Source organism: Carex rostrata, chromosome 7, assembly GCF_964058835.1.
Source record: "Carex rostrata chromosome 7, lpCarRost1.2, whole genome shotgun sequence".
NCBI classification, from domain to species: domain Eukaryota; kingdom Viridiplantae; phylum Streptophyta; class Magnoliopsida; order Poales; family Cyperaceae; genus Carex; species Carex rostrata.
Window position 1 is genome coordinate 6,360,561 of NC_135924.1, and position 23,843 is coordinate 6,384,403.

At 36.7% G+C, this 23,843-nt stretch overlaps 2 protein-coding genes across 2 annotated transcripts; one reads left to right on the forward strand and one right to left on the reverse strand.

Annotated features, from left to right (window-relative positions):
- The first annotated feature begins 6,170 nt into the window (after positions 1–6,170).
- LOC144556906 (SNW/SKI-interacting protein A-like) lies at positions 6,171–9,539 on the forward strand. The gene is made up of 3 exons (XM_078305400.1): positions 6,171–6,428; positions 6,560–6,634; positions 7,542–9,539. Exon 3 carries the CDS (start codon positions 7,556–7,558, stop codon positions 9,338–9,340), a length of 1,785 nt encoding a protein of 594 aa, XP_078161526.1. The 5' UTR covers positions 6,171–6,428; positions 6,560–6,634; positions 7,542–7,555; the 3' UTR covers positions 9,341–9,539.
- A 2,016-nt stretch (positions 9,540–11,555) lies between these two features.
- Positions 11,556–16,209, reverse strand: LOC144557453 (Endosomal targeting BRO1-like domain-containing protein). The gene is made up of 9 exons (XM_078306024.1): positions 15,580–16,209; positions 15,176–15,279; positions 14,185–14,779; positions 13,636–13,991; positions 13,436–13,525; positions 13,006–13,215; positions 12,868–12,916; positions 12,663–12,766; positions 11,556–12,517 (listed from the first exon to the last, which is right to left on the reverse strand). Exons 1-9 carry the CDS (start codon positions 16,124–16,126, stop codon positions 11,882–11,884), a joined length of 2,691 nt encoding a protein of 896 aa, XP_078162150.1. The 5' UTR covers positions 16,127–16,209; the 3' UTR covers positions 11,556–11,881.
- Between the last annotated feature and the right edge of the window lie 7,634 nt (positions 16,210–23,843).

Genomic DNA, 23,843 nt, shown 5'->3' on the forward strand with positions numbered 1-23,843 from the left:
AGAAACTCAAATTCACCTTCTCTGAGATGAGCAAAGAATTTCACCGGCTTTGCTTGACCTTCGATTACCGGAAGCAAGAATTCAATTTTAAATGGTAAATTGGGGGTAATTTTCTTCCCCTTCCAAAATCCAGCATACTGCTTTACCACACCGATCATTCCATTCAGATCCAGCTCCGGCGATCTTGCCACATGGAACACTTTCAGAGGAACTTTGACGCGAACTGTTCTCCCGATCTTTTCTGAAAAGGGAGATGAAAGGGAGGGATCGTTCGTGACGCTGACGTGGCAGGAGAGGCGCCGCTGGGTTGTGAGATGAAAGGAAGATGTAATGGACGGAGTGGTACGGATAGAGTGACAGTGATAAGACAGAGAGTGGAAGCGATGGACGGAGGGAGTGACGGAGCATGCGGCGGCGATCGCCGGAGGCATTGTGAGAAGCTAAACAAAACTATTTTATTTCAAAATGGGTTTCTTTCTTATGTCATCGGTGCCGTAAACTGGGAACATGTTAAGACTTCGTAAACGGAGTTCGCTGGGAAATATGGGGTAAAGATTTTTAACGGAGATATATTAGCTTCGAGCAGCGCACGAACCGTATGAAGTGCAGTTTTGATTCTATATTATGTGCGCTGTATAAAGTCAAAACTACTTTGTTAGAATCTTTACCCGAAATATGCCTGTTAGGTTTTTGACGGATCCGCATCCGTTAGTGTCTGTATCAAAATTTTGCAATGAAGAAGAGTGTTCAGATTCAGTCCGGTACTCTACCGTGTAGAATGGATCTGCATCATCCTTTTTAATTGCCGAAATTTTTAAATATACCATTTTAAGAAAATAAATAAACCAAAACACCATCGGTGGCTGGATTTAATAAAAATAACATGACCGCTTTGGCGCGAAGCGGGTACCCTGAACGTGGCCGCTATGGTGGGAATCGGCCACTATATTGGGCCGGCTTTAGGCCCAGCGGGGTGGCCGCTTTGGGGGGTAGCGGCCAGGGCCGCTTCCTAGGGTAGAGGGCACCCTGATAAAATATATATATATACAGAGTTGTATTATAGAGGAGAGATATTCATTTGACGCACAGAGGTCATATGCCACTAGTGCCGCTTCAGCTGTAAGTATTTTATTTTCTTTCTTATAAAAAAAAAATTAGTATTTATAATTAATTTAATTAATTTTTAATTTTAGGTTTTCTTATACTCATACCAAATGGCTGTTATGGTATCTATTTACACTGGTGGTGAGATTTTAACAGGCCCTAATGGGGTTTATTACAGTATCGGACCTGTTTCTGTGATACCTGTAATCTCGGGTACTGATTTGTTGGTTCTGAAATCGATTATTTCTCAGAACCTCGGATTGAATCAGGATCGATATGACCTTGATATTCAGGCCAAAATTAGCATGCCCACTGGTTCAGGCCAAACTTGGTTCCAACTTTTTCCTGTTCAGAATGATGGAGTCTGGCAGGTACTGTACAACCAGACAATTAGTTTTTCTGGGGGTGGATACAAGATAATTGAACTCTTTGTGGAGATTAACCGAGTCCAGCGTCCTAACCCCCTTGCAAGGTTAATCCGGGGTGCTATTCGGGCTAATGCCTCAACCTCCTCAAGTCCAGTGTCCCAACCCCCTTTCCAGATTGACATGCCTGAAAGTAGTAATGCCCCAGTTCAGGAGGGCCGACGGTCTACTAGCCGGCCCTCCCGTCGGTCCCGAATCCCTTTGCCGATTGACATGCCTGAGAGTAGTCAAGCCCCAGTCCAGAGGGACCGACCGTCTAATAGTCAGCACTCCCATCGATCCCGAGCCCAGCCTTGTGATCCGGAGGAAACTGAGGAGACGGTGGATCCGAAAATACAAGAGGCAGAGGAAAATTGGGGGGATGTTGATCCTGATTGCATGAGCGATCACAGTGACACAGCAGATACGAGGCCTGTGCTCGGGCAGACAAAAAAATTCAAGGTTGATAAAGGGTTTCGGATAATGGGTCGCGGGGTTGAGCACCCGATTGTAGCTTTCAATGACCTGTCAGGTTTTCAGGAAGCAAATGCGGGGTTATTTGGTAGACATGCAGAGTTTGAAAATGAATTGTCAGAGGGACAAACCTATGATTCAAAGGAGGAAATGAAAGCTGCAATTTACAAGTTTCACATTCTTTGTAATAAAGAGATATAATACGCACAGTGACAAACAACGGATTAGGTTCAAGTGCAAGGACCCCAGATGTGGTTGGTACATTAATGCAAGGGTCACTGGTTTTGGTACACAATGGAAAGTATCCAAGTGCCCAACAAAACATGTTTGTCATGCGGATGCCACAAGAATAGATCATGCACAGTTGACCGCTGCTATGTTTGCCGATTGCATCTCGGCGCACATGAGAAATGACGTAGATTTAAGTATCACTTCTGTCAGAATAGCTTGTGCACAAACGTACAACGGTCAGGTACCAGCGTACAATAAATTGTGGCGTGGAAGGGAGTTGGCAATTGCCCGCCAATTTGGTAGTTGGGAGGGGTCATATGCGCTTATAGTCCCCTTATTGGAGGCAATTAAGCGAAAAAATCCAGGTACATTGTTTGATGTTACCTCATATCCAACTGGTGAGCCTGGACCTTACAAGTACTTTAATAGGGCGGCTTGGGCATTTGGACCATGCATAGAGGCTTTCCAACACCTGAGACCTGTCATCACTGTTGATGCCTGTTTCTTAGCAGGCCGGTACAAAGGTAAAATGTTGATTGCAACCGGGTACGATGCAGAAAATCAGCTCCTCCCGTTGGCTTTTTCATTGGTAGATACAGAGAATTTTGAAGATTGTGCATGGTTCATGCAATGGTTGAGGCGCAATGTAATTCGCTCCAGGTTTGTGTGTGTCATCACTGATAGGGGTAAGGGCATAAAAAAGGTGTTTCGACAGGATGATCTGGGATGGAATGAGGAAGATGAGGATGAGTGCGTTCACCGTCTTTGTGCTACTCACATAGCAGAAAATATGAAAAAGAATCATTGCAATGAAGAAGCAATCAAGTACTTCAGGATATGTGTGGCGAAGAGAAAGATGAGGAGATATGAGCAAGGAATGCAAGCAATGGGAGATGTATGTGATCGGGCTCTGAATTGGTTGGATGGTGTGGGTAAGTATCTAGATCAAGATGAGAACGAATGTCCTAAACCATGGAAGATATTCTAGGCGTTGGATAGGGGTTTCCGTTGGGGAATTATGACGACGAACGGGTCCGAGTCGCTCAATAATATGTTTAGATCTTCTCGTAGGTTGCCGGTAGCAGCAATAATTGAGGACACGTTTTACAAATGTCAGCAATGGTTTGCTCAAAGGAGGGCAAAAGCGCAATTTGAAGCAAGCCAGGGTCAACAGTTCTCATGTCGTGTGCACGAGGTATGTTATTTTAATTAAATTATTTTATTTTTGTAATTTTTATTAATTTCAAGCAATGTATTTTTCGTAGTTGATTAACAAACGGTGCGGGAGGTCACAATCTATGACGACGCTCGGTGGATTTGGCAACTGGAACGAGTTTGAGATAACATCCACACAAGAGAAAGTTAATGCATACATGAAAGACGCTTCTGGCCGGTCTACCAAAGCGAATTATAAATATACGGTGGTAATCATGGATGAGAACACGGTTACATGCACATGCCAGAAGCCGCAATTAAACAGAATACCGTGTTCTCATGTTCTGGCAGTGTGCCGTCTCCGTGGCATTGACCCTAAAAGGTTTGTACATTACTACTACCACATACAGACACTTATCAACACATGGCTGGGTGAATGGCATGTGTATGACAATCAGTCTGATTGGCCGGAAAATGAAGGCCCAATCCTTGTTCCAAATGACAAAAATATTACCTTGGGTCGAAGGCGAGTTAATAGGATTCCGATGTGGCTTGATTTACTTCATAATAGAAGGAGAGGACATCAGACTCGCCGGGATACACAAGAACAACAAAATAGAGCTGCTCGAGATGCACGAGGTAGTTAACTCATACATTTTTGTTATTAAATTTTCAGGTTGAGAAAGAGGAGTAACAATACATTTTTGTTATTAAATTTTCAGGTTGAGAAAGAGGCAAGCAATGTATTTTTATCCGACGGTCAAGTTTAGATTTGTGATTTATTGTTTGTTTACTCGTTTATTGTATTAACATGCATACACCTATTTAGGCGCACTATTATTGTTTGTTTTGATTTATTTGTGATTTATTTGTTGTTTTATTGTTTGTTTTACAAATCGTTACGTTCAGATTTACTGTGACGAAAAATGATGAAAGATAAAAGCAAAATAGTACAATAAATAACAACATGAAAGAAAGATAAGCATCCTGATATAACAAATCACAGTATATGACAACACTAGAGTAAAAAAAAGTACAAAAACAAACAACAGTTCAGATCCCTACTAGTGACATCTCATATGGAGTGGGTACTGGTGCACCTCTACTGGAAGAAGGTACATCCCTACTAGAAGACGGTCCAGATCCCATAGATGTCATGCTGTATTTATTTTGGTCTTATTAGGATTTCAAATTAAATTTCAAAAAATAATTATAGTTTGGGTATTAATTATTTTGGTCAATAACTAATTTTCATAATTTTGGTACAATACGATAATTATTTTGGTCAAATAATCAATTTTGGTACAATGCGATAATTATTTTGGTCAAATAATCAATTTTGGTACAATTTTACAATTATTTTGATCAATAATAAATTTCCATACCATTTCATAATTATTTTGGTACAATTTCATAATTACCTGATCCTAAACCCTGAATATTTACTTTACTCCTACTCCTACTCCTACTCCTACTTTAAACTAAAATTTAAATTTAGAAAGAAGAAGAAAATTACCTGATTTGAAGGGATGAAATGAGAAATGAGAATTGATATCAAAAAAACGTAACTGTGGGAATTTATATGGTACCATGGCCGCTGCCATGGGTTGAGGCGTGGCCGCTACGCCCCAAAGCGGCCAGCCCGCTGGGCCTAAAGCCGGCCCAATATATTGGCCGATTCCCACCAAAGCGGCCACGTTTAATCTACCCGCTTCGCGCCAAAGCGGCCATGCTATTTTTAATAATTCCAGCAACCGATGGTGTTTTGGTTTATTTATTTTCTTAAAATGGTATATTTAAAAATTTCGGTTTTAATTGACATAAATTTTAAAGCAAACTCCTATACTTTAAATAGACATCGAAATTATTTTGATTTGGCTGAAAACTTATTCTATCAGGTGCGGTATTTCAAAGGATATGCACTCGTGATAATATGCATAATACATATGATGTCGGGGGATTTCACGTATACCCCTCAAAAACTTCAAAATTACATATTTCTCCCTCTAAAGTTTAAAATTACATATTTCCCCCTCTAAACTTCAAATACTCACAAATTTACCCATTTTATTGTCTTTTATATTAAAACTCATTCTAAATTTATAAAATACTCATTTTATCATTTTATTAAAAGCATATAAAGCCCATCAAACTCAAAATTGAATCTGAACAATTTTTCTACCGTCCAAATTGCTTTTAGATATGCGTGCGCAAGATCAGCACGAATCTTGATGCGAACATGCACGTATATTGATGTGACGTGCACAGATCTTAATGCAATGCGCACCAATCAATATTGCTTTAAGATCCGTGCATGCTAGATCAACACAAAATTGAAGCACTATGCACATATATTAATGCGATGCACACGGATCAAACGATAGAGGAACCATTTAGATTTAAATTTGAATTTGATGGGCTTTATATGCTTTTAATAAAGAGTAAAATGGGTATTTTAAGATTTTAGTATGAGTTTTAATATAAAATACAATAAAATGGGTAAATTTGTGAGTTTTTGAAGTTTAGAGAGGGAAATATGTAATTTCAAACTTTAGAGGAGAAAATACGTAATTTTGAAGTTTTTGAGGGGTATACGTGAAATTCCCCCTATGATATCTATCTTATATAATCTTGGATGTGCGTTACTGTTCACCTACAGTAAATTTTCGATTTTCATTCCTTAGATTTAGATCCAACGATGTACTTGGTCTTACTCTCCTGATGCGTGTTCAAAAATTATACTCATTGACGCGTGTCCAAAAAATAAGAAAGATTGCTCTCCGTTTCTCTCCTCTGCAATACAAACCCTTTCTTTTTCTCCTTTCTGAACCTCTCCGCCGCTACTAGAAACAACAAAAAAAAACAAATTCTATCGCTACCTTTTGAACCTCTCCGCCGCCGCCGCCTCTCTGTTCTCAGCTTCCGCCGACCCCCCTTTCGTTATTTCTCTGCCGATTCCTTCTCTCCTCTTGCTGTTTCCGCTGACGGGTTGGACTCCGACACGACGGTTGTCGAGGGAGTCGATAATAGGCGCTGGATTTCTTCCGAACCGGAGAATCTGTGAGCTCTCTATTTTATTCTTCTAATTCTGATTTTGCCAATTGAGGATTGAAATTTGTCATTTGTAGATTTGTAATGGTAATTGTTCTACCGGAATTTTGTGCTGATATGTTTCTTTTCGGTCTTTCAAGAGCATTCTTCCGAGATCAGGACTCTACAGCAGTGACGAAAATTCCTTCCATTAGAAGATAATTGCTCCTCTGTTGGTATCTTTTCTAAACCCTATTTTTGCCGTTCGTCCTCTAAAATCAGCCACTGATAGTCGGGTCTGTGGGTGTTTCGTATGGAATAGAAGCAATAGATAATAAGGACTAAATGTTTGTATTTGGTTTGCAAATCACAATTCTTTAAACTGATGCGATTTACTGATTTGGATCCAAACAAAATCAGATAATATCCAATCCGTTTACACCCCTAATGGCAATGCATATCCAATACAGAGACAATTGTCCACATGAAGTATCAGGCTAACATTGTAGGGATTGCCAAATTTCCAATATGATATTTTGAATTTTCGAAGTCTCTTTCTATTTTCCGATTTTGTTTATTACTATATATTGTGCTGTTTGCTGAGCTTCTTTTGCTTGCTTCCCTGAAGGGTGGCTGTTTTTAAAGAGAGTGAAGAAGGGGAGGGGATGATTAGACAGGTGGACTGATCTTGCCTGAATGCTCTTACCTTGCTTCAGAACTCAAAATCTTTAGATCCACCCCCCGCACATGCGCACACACACACCCCTCACCCAATTCGAGGATAACAGCTTACCTTACCTTCAATTCATCCCTTCCCTCCTCTTCACCCCCAATTGCGAAACACAGCATCTTTAGGGAGATTGATTTTAAAACCTGTGTATCTATTCGATTACATCCCTCAACTTCTTATATAACTGTAGGCTAATGAAATAGAGACCCTTCTCATGATGATTACGTAAATTTTTATTTTTCTTATCGATGCCAACTTCTGGTTCAGGAAGCCCAGATATTTTTTCTGAGAGTTAAGATATTAAGTATATTCAGCTGCTTTCTATTTGGTTCATGTTTTGCATCAAAAATTGCTTTGTTCACATCTACCTTTTCATGAAAATTGATTAATTGTGTTATTATGTCTTTTATCAGGTACGTTACATAAAATGGCGGGTCTGAAGGAGATCCTTCCAGCTGCAACATCTACCACAGTATCATTCTATGACCACTCAAAAGACCCTTGGTTCAAGGAACGATACGGGTCTGGTCCTGCCGACCCGGCCCAAACCAAGGTCACCAGTCCTAATGCAGTGCCACCATATGGCAGGAGATCCGGATTTATGCCCCGTAGATCCGAAGATTTTGGCGATGGCGGTGCCTTCCCTGAAATCCATATTGCACAGTATCCCCTTGGAATGGGTCGAAAAGATGAGAAAACTGGATCCAAGATCCTCCCATTAACAGTCGATTCAAATGGAAATGTCGCATTTGATGCTATCGTCAAACAAAATGAAAATTCAACCAAAATAGTTCATTCACAGCACAGAGACCTCGTGCCAAAGGTTGTTATAGAGGAGACAACTGAATTGGATGAGTATGAAAAGGAGATTGAAGAGACCACCGAGAGAACAAAAGCAGCTTTGGAGAAAATTGTTAGTGTTAGGCTAAGTGCAGCCCAGCCGAAAAATGTACCAACTCACAACTCAGAATCGCAATTTATCAAATACAAGTCGTCGCAGGATTCAGCTGCTTTTAACTCAGGTGCCAAGGAGAGGATTATTCGGATGGTATCAAACCAGATTGACCCGCTCGAACCACCAAAATTCAAGCACAAGCGGGTCCCGAGACCATCGGGATCACCTCCAGTACCCATCATGCACTCGCCTCCTCGACCCGTTACAGTCAAGGACCAGCAAGACTGGAAGATCCCGCCTTGCATCTCCAATTGGAAGAATCCGAAAGGTTACACTATTCCACTTGACAAGCGTCTGGCAGCTGATGGCCGGGGCCTACAGGATGTGCAAATTAATGATAATTTTGCAAAGTTATCAGAATCTTTGTATGTAGCAGAACAGAAGGCAAGAGAGGCAGTGGCAATGCGATCTAAGGTGCAAAAAGAATTGCAACTAAAGGAGAAAGAGAGGAAGGAGCAGGAGCTGCGGGCTCTAGCACAGAAGGCCCGGTCTGAGCGCACGGGCATTGCACCTGCTCCGGCTGGACCTGTTTTGAATGATGACGAAGAGATGGTTGACGAGGAGGCCCCACCTCGTCCGCAGAGGAGAGAAACCCGTGAAGAAAAAGAGGAGAGAATTCAGAGGGATAAGATACGCGAGGAAAGGCGGCGTGAGAGGGAGAGGGAGAGACGCCTTGAGGCCCGCGATGCGGGTGTTGGGAAGAAGAGCAAGGTCACCAGGGACCGGGACCGTGATGTCAGTGAGAAGATTGCACTCGGGATGGCCAACACCGGCGCGGGACGGGGCGGTGAGGTCATGTACGATCAAAGGCTTTTCAACCAAGACAAGGGTATGGCTTCTGGTTTTGTAACTGATGATCAGTACAATATCTACGACAAGGGTCTCTTCACAGCTCAACCAACACTTTCCACTTTATACCGGCCAAAGAAGGATGCTGACGGGGATATGTACGGTGGTGATGCGGATGAGCAGATGGAAAAGATTATGAAAACAGAGCGGTTTAAGCCCGATAAAGCGTTCTCAGGTGCGGCGGAACGTGGTAGCATGAGAGATCGGCCTGTGGAGTTTGACAAGGCTGAGGAGGATCCGTTTGGTCTGGATGAGTTCTTGACTGAGGTGAAGAAGGGGAAGAAGGCAGTTGAGAAGACCGGGGGTGGTGGGACCATGAAGGCCAGTGGTGGTGGGTCATCAACGAGGGATGATTATGAGGGGGGCGGATCGGGTCGAACCCGCATCAATTTCGAACGGGGGCGATAGATGTTTAAAATTAGATGAGCTATATAGGTTGTCTATTTCTGTTGTCAACTTTGTATTTCAATGATTTCTGTTTAATTTTTATGCCTGTTATGATCATGATACTGTGAGTTACTGTTTTGTGTTGTCTTTTGACTGTAACAAAGTATTAGTATCATACTGTCATGCTATCTTGAGTTTTCGGTAATTGTTTATTTTATATTGTGATACTGCTTTGTTTCATGCATTTCTTGAGTTTTTGAGGTACTGATCGGGATCTACCTCTTATAGCAGGAATGTTGGGAGTTTTAGTTAGATCTTGTAGAAATAGTTAAATTTTCGGATTTCTTAAAATTAATTAGGACATCTAATTCTTTGGGCTGAAATTTTTTTTTCTTCTGAAGTGATGATCATTATTGTGAAATTTTAGAGATTTCATTGAAAGTATCAGTATCAATAAAAATATGGGAAACTTTTATCATTTTTGCTCAAATTTTAATTTGAATTTATTCCCTCGCGTCCAATTGGAACACTATGATTTTCTCTTAGCATTTGACTTCTTGCTTAGCATTTGACTTCTTGAAGAACCAACTGGTACATGTATACACGTACCAGTAAATAGGCTGACCATGTTCACAGATGTTTTCCTCTTGAAGAACCAACATGTATACACGTACCAGTAAATAGGCTGACCATGTTCACAGATGTTTTCCTTGTTTCATCTTTTACCAGTAAACGTTCCTTGTCTTTTGTTAAAAATCCAGTAAATAGGCTGACCATGTTCACAGATGTTTTCCTCTTGAAGAACCAACAGATGTTTTCCTTGTTTCATCTTTTACCAGTAAACGTTCCTTGTCTTTTGTTAAAAGTCCAGTAAATAGGCTGACCATGTTCACAGATGTTTTCCTTGTTTCATCTTTTACCAGTAAACGTTCCTTGTCTTTTGTTAAAAATCCAGTACACGTGCATTGTACAGTACATGTAACTAACACACGTACAATACTGTTCATGACATGTTTGGTTCCATCGTACTATTTTTTTAACTCTAATTATCCCTCAAAGTATGCGAATGCATGCGTGATAGAATATGTGATTAGTAGATGCATATATGTATTTTAAATTTTTATAAATTTACGAACTAAATATAATTTATTAGAAAATTTTAGTCTAAAATAAAAAATATAATAGCATACTAATATATTCTTATATTTTATTAATATATAAATCATATGAGTCATACTACGCACGCTACTATGTATAGCGCAATTTGATTTCATATTATGGATTAATATTTTTATTTTTAAAATCAAAACAATTTATTTAAACCGCGCCGCACAACTTGATCTCTGTAAGAAAATATACTTGGCAACTAAAATTTATATTTTATTACAATTCTTTTACTATTTTTTTAAATTAGTAGAAAATCGCTTGATCTAAATATTCTAGATAATTCAGTAGTAATCTTCTAACTATCTAAAATATCATAAAAAAGTCTAAAAAGTACAAATTTAGTCTTCCAGTATATTTTTTTTAACAAAGATCATGTTAAATGGTTGAAATCAAATATTCAAATTTTGAAAATAAAAATAATAATTCATGAACCAATTCAAGCTATTCAGATACCATAGCGGCATAGCCCTACTCAACGCACATAATCAATTTTAATGCCTAACAAGATCAATTGAAAAAAAATAGAGTATATCATTAAATATGCAAAACGTATTTCTTACGCTGTTACGCATGATATACAAAAGCATTTGCTACAATGTCTATACTCTTTTTTAGTTGAGAATCACTAGATGTGTCGTTGCGGCTACGCCGCAACTTTTTTTTCGTTGTATATTATGAATTTAGATGTTTATTTTTAAAGTTTATACAGTTTAACCGTAAATATAATATTCATATAAAAATATACTAGAGATCAAAATTTATATTTCTACTACTATATTTTTAGATAGTTAAAAATAACTTGATCTAAAAATTTCAATCCATCCGGAAAAGTGTTTTTTTGTCTATTAAAAAATAGTAAATAATTTATAAAAAGCATAAAATTTAGTCTCCATATCATATTTAACGACTCAGATAGAGTGTTTAAACTTTAAATGGAGGTAACTACCATTTTGTTCGGTTGATTAAATTCATAACTATCAAAATTTTGATTAATATGCTTGAAGAACTATCTCATGTAACTTATACAAAGCTTACTATTATGAATAATTACCACTTTTGTGCTATTAGATTTTTATCAAAGGACATCACATAAAACTGCTTCATTGACAAATGGAAAAATAATACAAGACCATGTGTCAGCAAATGCACCGCAACTATGCATCATTAAAAAGAAAAACATACGTCAAGCATAAACCTCCAAGCTAGTTATCCAATACGTTATTACACATCCGAATCAAATAGACCATACCAAATATACATTCTCACAAATTCATCAGCGTTGACAATCGTATAACACCTATTCTTTCTGTATCAGAACAATAATTTCCATGACCCGAACCTCGTAAAAGAAATGAGAGAAAATAAACCCGGAAAATATTTATGGCGCAATGAATCTTATTGAGGCCTATAGTAACTTCCCTGATTAGGCGGGGGATAGTTCTGTTGCATATTATAAGGAGGCGCTGGGTATGGTCCCTGCTGCTGTGGCTGTTGTTGTGAGTTATAGTAGGGTCCACGCCAGCCTGGATAAGCAGGTTGACCGTACTCATGGTTGACTGGATTCGGGGGTTGCTGGTATGGACCTGTTGGTGGATGGTAAGGTTGTTGGTATGGCGTTTGAGGAGAAGTGTAATAAGGTTGAGTATAACCAGGTCTTGGGTTCGGGTTGTAATTTGGGTTCGGGTTGTAATTTGAGTTTGGGTTGTAATTTGGGTTTGTGTTGTAATTTGGGTTCGGTCCGGTTGGAAGGTGGTAAGGTGGCGGAGTGGGCTGAGAAGGAAGGGAGGGGAGAGTGCTACTTTGGTGATCAAGTGGTGGAGGTGGACTGGGAGAAGTTCTGTGCAGGTCGGGTTGAGATCGGGTCGGAGCAGGTGCAGGTGTTGGGTACTTGTTGTAGGCGCTAGTGGGTTTGGAGTCAGAGAAATTGAAACCTGCAATCTGACGCTGGACGTCGTCAATCATTTCACGGCACTGGATGTTACGGGTCATTACATAATCGCTGCACTGCTGCTTTATGTTGTTTATTGCATCCTGTTTATTATAAAAAGAAGAGTTATTAAAGAATCTTTTATGTCAAGTTTTAATATGTTCCCCAATTTTGCAATTTTGTTAAGTTGACCTAAAAAAAAATGAGACGAGAAAAAAGTAAAAGATAAATGGCATGATAACTCCATACCTGCAAAGTAACATAGAATTTTAACCCTTCATTGATATTCTCCTTGATTTCCCGATATTTTGCTATGGCAGCTGAAATTTGCTTGTAACCTTTCTCACGAGCCACTGTCAGTCAAAAGAAGATAATATGTTCAATTTGTAACAATATCCTTACATTTCTCAGTAATTAATATTCAGTAGCGGAAACTGGATATACTGTAACGTACCTTTGTAGTCTTCCAAGTTAAATACACTGGAAAATTGGTCATTTTGTGCCTGGAAAAAAAAACCACATCAATATATGCAAATTTGACATACAAAAGAATCTAGTTAAAAACATGGATTTTATATTCAATAAAACATACTTGGATTTGCATTAGAAGTTGTTCCTGCGCTTCAATGTTTTGAGCGATTTCTTCACATATCTGATCATACTTTGATATCTCTTTCTTAAAGAGATCATCATGTGAACCAACACCGGCCATTAGTTTGGGAAGAATATCATCCTTTCTTTTCATATCTTTGAGCATATCTTCAAGCCCAGCCCTTTGTGCTCCTAAAGCCTCCAATTGCCTCTGCATGTGTTACAAAGATTTATCAATTCTGCACAAAATCTTGATTCATAACAATCCTTTTGAAGATAAGAAAAATATCAAAATCTTCACGGAAGGATTTTTATTTATTTTTCCTTAAAATACCACTTCACACTTCACAGCAAACTATCTTTGAGATTATCTTTCAATAGGAAAGAGAACATGTTTATTTAAGGAATTTAATTAGAAAAAGACCAATTACCAAGCTCTGTTTGAGAGCGCCGACTATGGCATCTTCATTGCCATCCAGAGACATAATAGGCCTTGCTATACTTGGTAGAGCTGTTTCTATCTGTAAATTTCATCATCAATAAAAAATATATATAAATTAAGAATACAGTTAACCGAACATCCCAAATTATTTCAATTATATTATTAAGGAAGAACGAAAAAATACAACACTGGTCTACGATCAAGAATAGACATGAGAGGCGCATTATCTCCGACAGCTCTCTCAATCCTTGCATCACTATCAGCTGCTTGCTTGATATTTGCCGCGAATTTATTAAGCCGATCTTGTAAGTTCTTTGTCAGTGTACTTGACTGGGGCCGGGACCAGCGGGTCCCGAACTGGGTCCTGAATTGCATGTCTTCAGTTGCTTCCTTTTGCAGCATCTCCTCTGTTTGTACAAGAAGTTCCTGATTTACCCTTCGCAAGTCTCTCAGTTGCTGTAGCTCAGATTCCAAGCCTGCAGGCCCACCACTGATTTGCACTGCCTCCACATCTTCTTTCAAATCGAGTGGCAATGTAATATTACCTGGATTCGAGTTTGTTAAATTATCAATAAAATAGTGTTCGTCTAAGGAACCCGACAAACATTTAGATACTCTCTACCTACAGCAACTGAATATAAAATCTTATCTGATCATAATTTGATGTTAAACCGACATTAAATCCTGAACTCTAGATTACATATCAGTACTACACACAATTGCAGTAAAGAAACAAACCTTCGAGAGAGAGTATTGAATCAGGCAAATCCATCTCCTTGAGCCTAACCCTAGTAATCTCACTCGCCTGTTGCAACTTCTCAGCCTGAGTTCGTATAGTGTCATCAACCATCTCTGTATACTTTGATAACGCCTTCATGCTCCCATCAGGCACCAATCCCGAGAACATCCTCTCTTTGCTTGCATCCAACAACTCAGCCATTGAACTCGGCTTCACCAGGGATGCACCAGGTAAGCTTGAAAGCTTTTCAGCAGGTGGGACCCGCATGAGGTACACGCGATCATTCTCTTTTGTCGCTACCTCTAGGTTGCTCTTCATGATGGCTTCTAACTTAGAGACGGAATCCAATAATGGAGCAGCTACACCTCTAGAGATTTTCTTTGTATCCGCCAAAGCAGCTAAACCGATTTTTAGACGAGCGATTTCTTCAGCTATTTCTTCCTTTTCATGGAGCTCAACTGAATGTCTATACAGAGCTTCCCCGTAGAATTGAGCAGCCTTGAGTTGCACATGTGCAACCCACGTTTTGTCGAAGTGCTGGCTGAGTGGAGTACCGCTTAGCAAGGCAAATGCCTCCTCGTAGTATAGGCCAACCTGTACAACATGAATTTTAATGATTTAGGTTCTTGTAATACATTGAGGTCAGAGAACTTTTGGCATTCTGCACACATAATACATATAGGTGGAAGTAGAGATGTCTAAAGGATATATACCACATGATATTTAATTAGCATTCTTTCTCCAATAATAAGGCTACAATAAATAACAGTGATATTATGTATCATGTGCAATACCAGTCCTCTGAAATTGTACATCTTAAGGTGTTCTGCCATTTCGTTTTAATAAATATCGAGTAAAAGTGAAGTCTTGATGTTTAAAGAGTTTTTTTCTGAAATGAATTCAACAAGGAAAAAAAAACCATAGAAAACATAGTTGGAATTGAACAGCCCAACAGAAAAGTTCCCTAAGACGGGTGAATAAACTCCGTACCTGCCTTGCTACCTTGGAGCAAAGACCCGGTGGCTTCCCATCTCCAATAACCTTTTCAAAAAAGCATTCTTGGGCTTGTGCAAGCATCAACCTTTCCAGCATTCCTGCAACAACCCAAAAAGGTTCAGAGGCATAAATTGTTTGCTATTTGAGATGTCAAATGCGTACCAAATATCTCACTACAATCACTTGAGCATGAGCATTCTAGTCTAGTCATATACTATACCACAAAGTGTGTTTCATAGTTTCTAACTAGTAACTATACTTATACTGGTGTTTATAATTTCAGTATTAGAATAGTACAAACAATAGGTAGCAACAAATGATTTAGGCCAATTGAGTCATCATCTGGTTCAATTTAATACAGGATGGGTGAAGCACTAGTAAGTTGCAACTAACAGTACCAGCGCACTCAGGTGAGAGATCCACTGTGGCACCAGCAGCTGTTGCCTTTCCTGCAACATTCTCCTTCAGATAAGCAAAAGCACCAGCAGCAGTTTGAAACGAGTTACATGCTGTCCTCAATCCATTTGCTGTTGTTCGATCTGCAGCGAGTGCGATCTGAGAATAAATCGCACCCAAATTGAACAAAATTGCAGCTTTCTCGACATGAATTGAAGCAACGGAGCACTTCTTAGAGGACTTGAAAGCGTCGTACCAGGTGAAGGAAGAGGTGATGGTGAATCGAGGCTCGATCAAAGAGAGGGACTTGTAGTAGGAGAGAAGGAGGTCACGTCGCGAGTCAAGAGACGACTCAGCTACGGGTTTTTCGAGTTCGGAGCGCATATCCTGAACGGATTGGAGGTCATCGTCGCAGTTCTGCGCGTCGCGCTCAGAGAAGGTACTGGAGATGTATTGGCGGAGCTGGCGGTAGAGGTCGACAGAGGTGGTTTTCTTCTCGTGAACCGCTAGCATGATGTTCATTGCTACTAGATAGGTAGGCTTCGCCATGGATTGATTGAGAGAAGGAAACGAGAAAGAGAGATCGATTAAGGGAAGAGATTTGATCAAAATAACAGGGGCATTTTGGTCTTTGGTCGATTAAGTTGAGTCGTCCCCTTCCCTCGATGAATCCATATCCTCTACGGTACCGGCGCATGTACGTTACTCCTAGCGAGGCAGTCACAAAGGGGTCCGTTTTGAGATCCGTGCCGGATTAAATGAACAGCTCTGATCTCATTATACTCGGTGCGGTATTGAACTGGATGGGAATTCCCCCTTGTCGGCGTCAGCGGGTGAAAATTTACTAAGTATTATTCTGTTCATTCCTGTGTGATAAAATTGTGTGGCGGATCACTTTTCTAAAATGGACATCGTAATCATATTATAAAAGGTTTAAATAGCGTTTATCGCGTCATAGCGGACTGTCTAAAAAAACAGCGCTATGCTCAAATAGCGCCGCTATAGAGCGAAATAGCGCGCTATAGCGTCGATAGCGTCATAATTTTTATGGTCCTAAAACGCTATAGCGCGCTATTTAGAACCTTGCATATTATTGACAATTAAATTCTAATAAAACCAGTGAGTATCGCCTATTTAGTTAGAAAAGTTTACTGAAAGGTGAATAGAAGTTTAGTTAGAAGTTGTATATCTAATGGAGTTTGGCTAATATAACATCAGTGTTATTTTAGACTATATAACACCAACTCTAAAACCTATCAAATCGACTTCGAACGACTAATTCAAACCGATTTATATTATGAGTGATGCGTTTACATATAATTTTTTTTTATATTTTCGAGTTATTTTAGTATCAAATTAAGCAGTAAAAATATTACAAAATGAATGTATTAAAATTAACTTAAAAACTCACACATTTGACCGCTTGACTTAATACTAAATAAATTCGAAAAGTTATAAATTTTGCATGTAAACGCACAACTAATGAAGTAGATCGGTTTGAACGGTTTGGATTCACTGTTTGAAGTCGATTTGATAGGTTTTAGAGTTGGTGTTATATAGGCTAAAATGACACTGATGTTATATTAGCCAAACTCTATATAATGGTGTTGTTCCCGGAATGAAGGAGATAACAGTTGGGTACATAGTGACAAATGAATTATTCGGGTTCAGTTCGGTGAGATTAAGGTCATGTTTGGCTGCATAGTGGGAGTGGGAATGGGAATAGGAATAAAAAAATTTTGAACTGAAATTTACTGTTCACGTGGGGAAAAAAAATTCAGTCTGAGTGAATTTTATTTTTCCCACGTGAACAGTATTTTGTGGGGAGCAGCCGAAAAGGCCCTAAAAGTTCGTGATTCGGGAATAATTCGGGTATAATTCGGGAATGATTCGGAATTATCCGGATCAGAAATCTTAGTTTTGCAAGAGAGCAAAAAAAAATGTTCTGAGAAAAAGTCGAAAAAAATTCACGAATAATTCGTAAAATTCGGAAAAATTTGTGTAATTTGCAAATTATTTGGATTTAATTTGGTCGAAGTTTTGTCAACCGAATAAGACGAATTATTTGAGTATAATTCGGATATAATTTGCGAATCTTGTGACTATAGTTAGGTAAGGTTAGAAAGAACTGGAGGACCCAAGTCATGTTGGAGTAACAGTTGGGAGATGTTCTTCTTTCTTAATAAATGAGTGCTTCGCCTTCGAGGCTAAGAAAAAGCCCTTGCAGACAATTCAAAGGATATTGAGAAACAGAGAATTTTTTTCTGTAGAAATTAATTAAAAGAAAGAAAGAGAATTAGAAAGATTATATCAAGTTTTTTATTTATAGAAATATCGGTAGGTTTTTACTGATTTTGAAAATAAAAAAGTTTTTATTGGTAGGAATTTATCGATTCAAATTTAGTTATATTTTTCTTTTTTTTAATCTGATATATAGTTGGAAATATTTTTTCTATTAGATCTCTAATAAAATATAAGAAGTTTTTCAAAAACTAGATTGAATATTTATATTATATCTAAATTTTAAGATACTCCATATATTTTTAATTTTTTTTAATACTTTACTAGAGAAAATTGCAAGGAAAAAAGAAAAGAAAAACTGATTTGGATCGTATAATTTATGTCGATTCAAACTTTTTAACTTTTAGAATTAGTAGAAATTCTACCAATCTTTCTATCAGTAAAAAAAACCTGGTGTACTCTTTCTTTTTATTAATTTTTAGAGAAATTTTTTTTCCGAGAAGCAAGCCAATATCAATTTCCATTTTTTAAGGGGAAATTTCTATTTTGTAAGGGAAAATTTCATATACATCCTTGAAAAAAAATTCAAATTACATATTTTCTCATTGAAATTCATAATTTCATACTTACCCTACTAAATTTTAAAACTCACAAATTTATTTAATTTATAGCTTTCTATTGAAACTCGTTTTGAATTTATAAAGTTCAAGTGCTCTTATTAAAAAAATTAAAAATTATGTAGCATGTATAAAAGAAATGAACAGCTTTTTAATTGGTCGGTTTGTATGAACAAATAATTTATTTTTCTATTTATGACACATACACAAGTGTATGTCTTTTTCTTTTCAAAACTGTATGAAGTATATCGTAAATAACGGTAATATTGTTATTTAGTTATCTCTATTGAGATGATGAATTATTAAAGTCATTGTCTAGTTAAGAGAACAAAAAAAGCACATATTTTATTCTTGAATAAAAATAAAGTTATGACTTAAATTAATCTATTTGAATAAAAATAAATTACAATAGACCAGACAGAGTAAGAAGCAGTATTGTAAAAAATGTATTTTATGCCGTTTATTCGAATGATTTGTTATTTGGCGGTAATCAAATCGTTATGAACTTTCCCGACTAATCAGCCGATATTTTCAATTATAACTGATTATTTCATATTGTTTCTGATTAATTGCTTGACGATCCATATGACAACTGCATACCGTTATTTAACACTGGTAAGAAGTACGCAAATGCCCAATAGAAGTTGTTTCGATCACAATCTGAATCTACGAAGTATAGACCAGTGTTGTAAATTAATAACGGTATGCGGTCGTTGGTCGGACGGGATACCGCCAAGCGATTAATCGGTATGCAGCCAATTAATCGGAATTATGCGGATAATTTAACGTTTTTATTAAATTTATGTATATATATCATAATTTATTAAAAATAATTTATTTAACTCATTAAACTTATCAAATAAACTTAATTTAACTTAATTTCATTATTATAACATGATACTACACTTATTTTTTTAACGCATAAGCACTTTAGATGTGTCAGTAACACATTTATTTAATGAAAAAATAAATTCAAGAGTTAAATTCTTTTTCAAATACTAATAACATGTTATGCGAAAGAAATGAAACATTCCAACATAAAATCACTAAATTTAGTTTATAATAACAACTTAGTTTCATAAATGAATATGTCATACTAATTAAAAAAAATTACATAATTAATTAGTAAGAAAAATATATGATAAATAAATAGAAGAAAAATTAGTTAATTTTAAAGTAAGTGAGAAGAAAAAACATATATAAAAAATATTGAATGTATGTCCAAGCACAAACAAAACTGCAATACATGATTTATAAAATTTATTATCACACGCTATCACATAAAAAAATCAATGTGAATTTTTTTTTACTGAAATAAATTGGAATAAACGAGAATAAACAGGAATAATGGGCCAATTAATTAATCGAGAAAAACTGCAAACATACCTCCATTAAGAATATGCGTGACGGTTTGACCACCGTCACCGATTAATCGGCCGTCACGGACGTTTTTTACAACACTGATCACTACTCACTAGTAACTATTTAAGTATATATCATGGCACTTCAAAGTTCAAACTACTGCATCTAATCAACTATATTTGTAAACGTTCTAACGGTGCTGCTATTTTTTGCTTGATGCAGCGTTGTTTTAACGAGTGTTTTAAAATGCGGTTTTGTTCATGCATGCGGAAGGTCACTGCATACCGCATATGCGGTATGCGGATTTTAAAATAAAAATTCACGTATATATATATATATTCATATTCATATATTTTAATTTATTTTTACATAATAACATAACCAACAATAATTTTTTGATTTTTTTAATATAAATTTTAATTAAAATACAATCAAATTATCAAAACCGCATGAGAATACTGCATGGCCGCATATTCAAACCGCATGATCGCATTTTTAATCCGCATGACCGCATATTCGGACCGCATATGCAGCCGCATGGAAAAACCGCATGGGCATTCTGAGCACGGCGGCCGCATTTTAAAACACTGATCTTAACTTATTATCCGTGCGCCACATGAAGCAAACACTACTCTGCCAATATCTTTGATATTATTTTGAGAGCATAATTTTGATTATCAAGAGATGAGAGAACTTTTTTCTCTCGGTATCTCGGTATCCAATTCGACCTTTCAAGTATTTCCACATCTAAATGCACAACACAAAAGGAATTAATAAATATATATTAAAATAAGATAAACAAATGCACCTCAGAAAATGAAATAACTTAATGAAAATAGTGTACAAAACAAGAGCAAAATACACAAGAATTAACAATATGTTGAGTTTTTTTTTTTTTTAAATTGTATTGAAATTTTGTCCGGTAGAAAATTGTGACACTAGTCATCACTAAACTTTATATAAACTAGTTAAATGTCCGTGCGTTGCAACGGAGAGTGAAATATTATTTTGATCACTTTCTTTAAATGTAATTAATTTTTAATTAATTTCTTCATTATGTTTTCATTTGCCGTGGAGATTGAAAAATCAATTATACAATTATTTCATCTTTTTAACTTAGCTCACTTTTATGAAATAAATGTAAATGCAATTATTTGAATTTTTGTAGTCAATTATACAAAGATATGTATTTTAAAGATCAGATGGAAATTTGTTTTAACAAAAGTATTGAAAGTACTAAATTTAACAAAAATATATATACCTCAACACTATTTCTTGCTTGACTTTCTCATTGGCGTATGTTTTATACTGTTCAATTAAGAAATCAAAATATAATGCAAAAGTAAATGAAATCGCACTCTAATACCAAACATAGTACCATTAACCAAAATCAAATCGCAGCCATAAATATAAGAAAGAAAATGGGATTAACTTGGTCTTTTGAAGGCAGCACAGTAAATAATTTGTTTTCACCAATGTCGTTTGAACTTTTAATGGCGGGATATCTCTACAATTTTTTACAGAGCAGAAATTGAAGAACCAAATGGCGGGACAATTATTTTTTTTTTCAGAGGAGAAATCAGCCTAATAGCCTATATTTTTTTATTATAATTTCTATAAATAAAAAATTCTCAAAGATGTGTACTCCGTCTTTTGTGTTTTGTCTATCCACACACACACATGCACACAGAGTCCGGATCCCCTGAAGTAACTCAAAGCATATGGGACAGTCGGGATCGAAGATCAAAATTTGAGGTACCTTAGATGATATGAATTCCATGCAACATGCACACAAAAGCTGAGAAGAAGACAAATTAGCATGCCACAAGACCCTTAACCCAAAATCTCGAAGAACAGAAAGAAGGAAAAAAGAGGAGACGCGGCGCTGTTTAGGGTTTAGGGTGTTCTTCGATGTGTGGCGTCGTCGGGAAGAGAAAAAAAACAGACGCGTCAGAAAGAAATCGCGTGGAGAGAAGAAGAAAACGCGTGGGGAAGGGAAGGAAAGCGTACATAAATGAAACCATTACTATGTGACTTTTCATGTGGTGTATACTTCTTTAATTAAATTTAGGTTTCTACACGCTTGACTACATGAAACAGGTGTATAAAATCAAAATTATTCGTTAATGGCTGTGATTGAGCTGTGTTTTTGATGAGAGGCTGAGATTTATTCAATCAACGGCTGAGATTCTCTCTGGGTGAATAGAGCTTTGGATCCTAATTTTTTCAACGCTCTATTATAGTAGTCCTGATCCTGATTTCCATTAGTGTATTAATGGTCCGGCGGGTACGGGTATCCCGGGTATACCCGGGCACGGGTACGGGTATGACGGGTACTAGGGTATACGGGTACGGGTATGTCGGGTATTTTTTTCAAAAACCATACCCTACCCGTCCTATACCCGTACCCGTGTACCCTTGACGGGAAGGGCGGTCCGGTACGGGTATTTTTTTTTTTTGCTGTCTTTTTCTGGTTTTTTTTTTTTCGTTTTTTTTTCCGTTTTTTTTTCCTGTTATTTTTTTTTTCTGTTTTTGTTATGTTTTTTTTTTACTTTCAAACAATAAAATATAAATATAAATATAAATAAAAAAACAAAAATAAAAAAACAGAAATTAAAACAAAATTTTAAAAACAGAAATTACAAAACAAAAATTAAAAACAGAATTTTAAAAACAGAAATAAAAACAGAATTTTAAAAACAGAATTTTAAAAACAGAAATTAAAAAACAGAAATTAAAACACAGAAATTTAAAAATAGAAATTAAAAAACAGAAATAAAAACAGAATTTTAAAAACAGAAATTAAAAAACAAAAATTAAAAAACAAAAATAAAAACAGAATTTTAAAAACAGAAATTAAAAAACAGAATTTTAAAAATAGAAATTAAATTGAATTTGGGGGGGAAATTTGAATTTGGGGTTTGAATTATTGGGTCGGGTACGGGTAAGGGTAGACGGGTACCCGGGTAGGGTAAAGTCGGGTACGGGTAAGGTCGGGTACGGGTATGGTCGGGTATTTGTCCAAAAAAATCGGTCCGGTCCTTTTTTTGCCCGTACCCGCGTACCCGAGTACCCGACCCATACCCGGGCTCTGGCACGGGTACCCCGGGCGGCGGGCACGGGCGGGTAGGGTAGGGTATACCCTTAACGGGTATAATTAATACTCTAATTTCCATATGTTATATTTAAGTAAGAAAATTTTTACACCACGAATAATTTTTTTTATAGAGAAATAAAAGCTCATATGCTACATACATTCAAACTATCTAATTCTTAATTAAAATAGGAATATCCAAGTTTTTTTTAACTTTCTTATTCTTATTCGTTTATTTTTTTTGCATTCTTCTTCAATTCGTTTAAAATGAGCTCAAGCATATAAAATCACCCAATATTCATTACAGGATAGATCAAAAAAAAAAAGAACGTTAAAATATAATCATCAAATTGGCTATATTAAGAGAATCTAAAATCAAATTGGATATAAAAAATATAAACATTTATCTTAGCTCTAAACAATTAAAATGGTGCAGTGCTCTAAAATAGCATCAATCACTTTTAAGTTCTTACTAAATATATTTATCTATTATTGATTGATGAAAATATTTCATGTCAATCCGTATAATCCATAAAAAGGCACATTAAAAAAATGTTGAATATTCTCAAAACATAAAATGGGCAACAACAACTATCATATAGTTTCTAATATAGTAGAGGAACAAATATAGAATGTTAGTTTAAAGGAGAGCAAAAAGAAGAACAAACAAGTATTAATCAACTACTATATTTAGTCAAACTACCATATTTAATCAATTATTTTTCGCTATTCGTTTTAATTTTGATGGTTGTCTTACTATAAAATCGTGTGAACTACTACATCTATCAAGACGCTGTGGAGTTTGTATTGTTCAAGTCGATTATTTGATTGCTGATTTAAGAGGCAAGTCCATTCATGTTAGAATTTTTTTTCTTCCAAAAGACATATTTTAATATAATTTAAAATGTAATTATGTCTTACTACGAAGCAGTCAATTGGAGAGGGGAGGTAA

Excerpts from the sequence above, each read along its gene's own strand:
- LOC144556906 (XM_078305400.1), top strand. The coding sequence starts at position 7,556 with ATGGCGGGTCTGAAGGAGATCCTTCCAGCTGCAACATCTACCACAGTA.
- LOC144557453 (XM_078306024.1), bottom strand. The coding sequence starts at position 16,126 with ATGGCGAAGCCTACCTATCTAGTAGCAATGAACATCATGCTAGCGGTT. Across the intron at positions 13,526-13,635 it reads CTATTCTTGATCGTAGACCA|ATAGAAACAGCTCTACCAAG; the intron begins GTGTTGTATTTT and ends TGAAATTTACAG. Across the intron at positions 12,518-12,662 it reads AATTCTATGTTACTTTGCAG|GATGCAATAAACAACATAAA; the intron begins GTATGGAGTTAT and ends TATAATAAACAG.